The sequence below is a fragment of the Etheostoma spectabile genome, chromosome 15 (genome assembly GCF_008692095.1).
Source record: "Etheostoma spectabile isolate EspeVRDwgs_2016 chromosome 15, UIUC_Espe_1.0, whole genome shotgun sequence".
Lineage (NCBI taxonomy): Eukaryota > Metazoa > Chordata > Actinopteri > Perciformes > Percidae > Etheostoma > Etheostoma spectabile.
This window is the reverse complement of record NC_045747.1, coordinates 4,798,054-4,804,138: the sequence shown is the minus strand read 5'-3', so window position 1 is coordinate 4,804,138 and position 6,085 is coordinate 4,798,054. Positions and strand designations below refer to the sequence as shown.

Below are 6,085 nucleotides of genomic sequence, written 5' to 3'. Positions count from 1 at the left end.
AGCCTATTATATATTTTCACACATATTTGCTACGTATTTATGAAAACAAGTCCGCTTTGGTGTTGGAATAACTTAGAGTAAATAGTAGATATGTTGAACTGAACCTGATTTTTTTATGTACAGTGTTATTAACCCACAGTGTTATTAACCCACACAGAAACAGATACATATTTGGCTGATTTTAATGACAATTATTTCAGGCTGCTACTGTAAGCCATTACCAGATCACAGTTAATTAAAAATCTCATAACAAAACATCAAGTAGAAAGTCTCTATATGCAATATGTAAATAATTGGCCACAACACTGGACTTGTGATATGACTCATGACTCTTTTAGTCCCGTTCATATGGATTTGTCATCTGTGTTGACAGCAACACATTTCATCATTATCATATCAGGCCAGATGAAAGTGAAGTTTCCAGTCTTCCCAACCTCATGTATGAAAGTACTCTGTACATTTATTTGTGACTCTTTACATAAATGCTGATTAGATTGAAGTACCTCAACTAAAACACAGCAATGTTTGGTGCATGCACAATATGCAGGGCTTTGTTCACTGTATCAAACCACGACATAGTCAGTGGCCAAGTGACTCCAACGCACACATTGTGTTGGTATTCAGGAATGAAACCATTTATCGTTTGGAAGTGACTAAGCTCACCATTTCTTAAACTAAAATGACATGTTAACTTACCCAGGGCATTTCACTTGATAATACTGAGAAGTTATTTTTGTTTTGTTTTTTTGTTAATAGTTTATGCATTCTTATGAGCTGCTGCTGGTCTACATAAAGTATTTACAACACTTCCGTGAAAAAAACAAAAACACATGACAAGTAACAACTGACATCCATACAAGACTCAACAATGCTCACGAAAACACTAAGAAGAAACAAGTCAAATTCACGGAACCCTTCACAATAAAAGACAGCGTAACAAGTCTTCTCAGGAAGCAAAGAAATTAAACAGGCTTGAGGTTCTACGACGTACTTTAATAAGCATATGGGAACTTTCAATTACTTAAAATTGGTATAAACTCACTTATCATAATGTAATGACAGCCTCACGATGCAGCCTGCTTTGGTCTCTGCAGTTGTGTGTGATGTAATTACATGCCATTAGATAATAAAACTGGGACACAAAGAGTTTACAAGAAAGGCTGTAGGGTGACATGTCTATTACTATGCAATAAGGAGATATTATAACCTGCCGCTCACTGTGACGTATTCATCCGTCAGTATGTCTGTACATGCATGGGTTGTCGGGCTAACAGGGAAAAGGAAAAACCTCTAGGGAAGTGGTCAAAGCTTGTGGTAAATGTTTGTTGCACTGACAAAGTAACAATCTGATTCAAGCTGTCCTAGTTGGGATGTTAGTTTTGCTGCAAACTTTCGCAACCATCAAAACTCTAGTGTTGGTTGAAATAAACACATAGTTTACCAATTTACATCTGAAATATGATGGCTAAAACAATACACGCTAAAAGTACTGTTTTTTAAATGGAGTCTGGTTGGTGTAGAGCTAGCTGCTTCATACCTGTTTCAGGGAAACAGAAAGGTCTTAAATAGGTTTTAAAAAGGTCTATCTCTGAAGGGTTAAGACGCTTATTTTTATTAAGTTCTATTGTTATTCGGATGGGCATCAAGTAGCAGGCACACTGTTAAAATTTCTTGCAGAATTTTCTTGGTCTAAAATGTTCCTACCACTAACATTGAGTCTATGGCTGTGTAGGTAATAACATTCCAGAGTTGTCAAATGTGGCAAAAGGGCAGGAAGAAAGGGCCACCGCTTGGTTTGTCTTCCTGATTCCCTTTTAATTATTTCCAACTTTCTCTCTCTGTGGTTCTCACTGCTGATCACATGATGAGCAAATTACTGGATGAATCATAAGCGGTTATCTGGCTGACTCATCAACTGCCCCGCATATGTTTTGATTTATCGACTTGCTGATCGGCGGAATATGACGAAGTATCTGTCAAACTGTTGTGCTGGTCTGCTGGGTGTTGGACTGGTTTGCAGGGTGATTGTGGTTAGACCGTCTTTCAGTGTCAGGGCCTCAACAGCCAGAGGCTGTCAGTAAGTCAAACTGGTTCAACTGTTTTTTGTTTTATTTGCTTCTAACGCCTTTGCCTATCGTCTATGTCACAGCTCACACACTTTGCTCTTTTGCTGTCACTCATTCACATTGGTATGCTGACACACTGCCCTACCATCTTTTCTTAGTAGTATCTGCTTCCTCTCACTGTGTTTCTCCCTTTAGCATTTTTTCTAACCTCTATCCTGTCTCATTCCACTGCTGTTTCATAGCTCTGCTTCAGTTTCCTTCCTGTTTATCTCACTTTCTTTCTCTCATTACATCCCGCTTTGTTCTTTGTGTCACACAAATACCTAAAGCCCTTTATCAATCATACAAACACGTCAAAGTGACTCAGCAGTTGTTGTTTTTTAAACAACAGAAGAAGAAAGCAGCAGTACACCTTTAACTCTTTTCTTCATCTCCCCTATTAGATGCCAGTGGTTTATTAACTAACTGTCATTGACAGGTCGGATGTGACTCTGTCAGTGTTAATGAACAGAAGAGGAGACAGAAAAGTGAAAGAAAACACAAATAGTGTGATGTAGTCCAGAGGGATTATGGGATGTAACCTTATAGAATGTTTCCTGCTTCATTTCAACCAGGACATCCTGGTGAGAGAAGCAGCGCTGCATTCCTCGCATAGTACAAGTCAACTGTCAGAGAACACTGCGCTTACATTCTTTATGACATATATTTATATACATACAGTGTGTGTGTGTGTGTGTGTGTGTGTGTGTGTGTGTGTGTGTGTGTGTGTGTGTGTGTGTGGGGCTGTTTAGTTGCACACTTAGATGTAATACTTCTTGTTGAATGTCAATGAGATCTCTTCTGGCGTGTACATGAGAAACGACATTTAAAATTTAATTCAAATATCATTACCATGTTAATATTGTAACACAATATTAAATGCACTTCAGTGACACCTCAGAAGTGTTTGAAGGGCTGCAAGTAATGATTATTTTTATCATCAATTTAACTGTCATTACTATTGACTCACTTTTGGGGGGGATTAATCATTTAATCTGTACAACTGTACAAAATAAAAAAATTAAAATAAGTAGTTAATAGAGCCAAAGGTGCAATTTGCCGTTTTATCAAACTAAGCATACAAAATGTAAAGACATTCCGTTTACAATGGTGTTGAGTAGAGAGAAGCAGAAAAACCGGTACCAGCAAGAGGCCAGAATAGACCGATTTACTTCATAAAAGACTTTAACTATTAATCAATTAAAACAGTTGATAATTAATTTATGTCAGTTGATTTGCAGATGCAGAACAGTCATTTTTAATCGTTTCAGCAATAATTGTGTGCACAAAAAGGCTTTTTGTCTTGGCACTGGGTGGCCACCTTATGCTGACAGTGAAGGTATGGTCACATTAAACTTCTTCCCCATTCACTTCTATTGAAACCAGCACAACTGACAAATCCAAGCATGCCTCTCTGCGATCTCCAGCTCCAGTTCCATGTGTTTGATTGGCCAATAAAGACACTTGTTCAATGTGTTCGGAAATCGAGTTTCATAAACATATATAGCGCATTATCGCACTACTAGAACACAAGCGACTATACTGTGCTTACTCCAAATACATATATATTCATAACTTGCGTCAGTTGCATGACTTCACATTCTTTTTCAGGTCCGAGTGTGCGGGCAATTTTGTAGGATGGAAATATTATGTGGCCGTGCCTTAATACACAAAATGTACATAATTCATTTTACGTTTGAAATATCATTACAAATGTCATGAAATTTCAATTTACACACTGAATGAAGTGGATGTTTGTGCATTAGAGTTTATTCTGTGACATTTAAAGCAAGAAAAGCACAAAAAGGGCTTTGCATTAGACATTGTGTCACAAAGTGCAACTCTAACTTTTGGCAGACACAAACTGCATTGACAAAGAGGAACAGTGACTATGATTTGAAACTGGACATACTGTATAGTTGGCTACAACATGCACAGGGGGCCACGCACACTATCAAGTGGAACCTCACATAATCCACTTTTGTGTCAGTGTTTCTAGTCGTTTACTTGTTTATTTCACAGCTGAAGTGCTCTTTCAGTGTTCAAGTATTCTGTGTACACTCGTATATTCATATTACATTTCAATAGACACTTCTTAACAGAAATTAAAATGTTACTGAACAATGAACAATAATGTCCAAGCTTCAAATTCAAAGAGGTAAATGTATAACTTTATTTAAATGATTTGTCATTACATGTTAAGGAAGATTGGTCCAAGTTCTTACGTTCATTGACCACATAAATTGGGGTTTTTGACAAACCGTTCGTTGCAATAGAAACAAATCTTTTTCACCTTACTTGTAATATATGTATTCTAAGATTACACATGAATAAGAATAAATACATGGAAACAGACCAACAAATGATTCATAAATTGAGTTGAACATATTAGTTTTTAAGCAGTGTATTTTAAAACCAAGTGGTGTCTGAGCATTGATCCTCTCACTGGTCACTTTAACATTGTAACATCCTTTACTGATCCACAGAGCACAGGGGTGCGTACACACACACACACACACACACACACACAAACTCGCAAAGCCCATATACATGAGAATTTACTTTTCCTTTGCACACAATAAACATACTTAAACTTTGCAAGGTCACATGTGTTCAGACCCACATTTTATACACTATCACCTCCACACACACACACACACACACACACACACACAGCGAGAGTGCAGTCCGCTGTCAGTATCCTCAGAGTGTCTGGCCCAAATATTAACGACTCTCTGTGTCTCTCTGCTCAGCTCACCACATCTCTTCGTGGGAACGGCAGCAAAATACTGGAGCAAATCCTAATTCCTCTTCAGCGGAGAAAACCTTGCCATTCCTCCACGACCTCCTATGGGCCACACACTTGTTTCTTTTTTCAGGAGGTGTGTGTGTGTTGCTTTTAGTCAGCCTGCACAAGAACTAAAAAGCTCTATTAATGATTATGCTTGGGGATGATTGTCAGCCTGTGTGTGCATATTTACAGTATGTGAGTTCTCCACAGTGTATAGGTCCATTCATATTTGTTCTTACATCGTTAAAGAGAAAGTGGAGTTGTGGGATCAAGTGGAAGTGATTGATGAGCCTGTAGCAGCGGATTGGGCAAGGCTTGTGAATAACAGGTGGCCACACCATGGGGAAATGGAAGGAGTCACTTACATAACGAGCAGTACAGTTGCAGCTCGTCAGTTCTCCAAAAGTGAATGGGAAACAGCGGGGGAGCAGTGTGAGGGGGCGGGGTCATGGTGGCTCACTGATGAACCCGTGGGATTGGCTGTGTATATGATTGACGTGCCAGGTCACTGGCAGTGGTAAATGGGCTGGACGTACTCCGGGGGGAAGTAGCCTACGTGTCCGTGGCAACGGCCCCTCCAGCGCGTTGAATCAGAGCAGTCCATGAGTTCGATGACATCACCTCGCAGGAAGCGTAGCTGAGACGGGTGGTGGGGGGTGAAATCGAAGAGAGCGTGGGCATGATGGGGGCGCTGTGGAGGAAATGAAAGAGGGATGGAGGAGAAGAGAGGAAGAGCGTTAATGAAAAATGGGGCTCACAACTTTTGACTCAGCCTGTGTCTAAACAACAAAACTGAGCCAAACTCTTACAGGGAAACAACACATACTTTTTTTTGTTTTTTACACAACAAAACATCAAGGAAGTAAGCCCATTCATTAAGCAGTGGTTCTTGTCGGGGCTTTCATCAGGTGACTGAGATGTTGAAACAGTAAGACCTTTATTTCATCAATAAAGATCTGAGTTCAAGTCGGCAGACAACTGAACTAAGTGAGCAGTGCAATGATGTTATAAACTAAAAAGAAACCCGAAACCAAAATATGTAGCTACAGCTATAGCTGCCAGTTAGCTTAGCACAAAGACAGGAAAGAAAGAAGGGGAAAGTGCTACACTCGCTGATGGTGTTTCCCCTTCTTTCCAGTCATCATGCTAAGCTAACCTAGCTGCCAACTGTGGTTTTATAGTCAGCATA

At 39.4% G+C, this 6,085-nt stretch overlaps 1 protein-coding gene across 2 annotated transcripts in view; it reads right to left on the bottom strand.

The window, feature by feature from the left end:
* Positions 1-4,254: 4,254 nt before the first annotated feature.
* The window catches only part of grapa (GRB2 related adaptor protein a), a 34,185-nt gene continuing 32,354 nt past the window's right edge, over positions 4,255-6,085 (bottom strand). For both annotated transcript variants that reach the window (XM_032536661.1, XM_032536662.1), the window contains one exon: positions 4,255-5,587. In XM_032536661.1, coding sequence (XP_032392552.1) covers positions 5,402-5,587 — 186 coding nt within the window. In that variant the 3' untranslated portion in view covers positions 4,255-5,401. The remainder of the gene's footprint in view (positions 5,588-6,085) is intronic.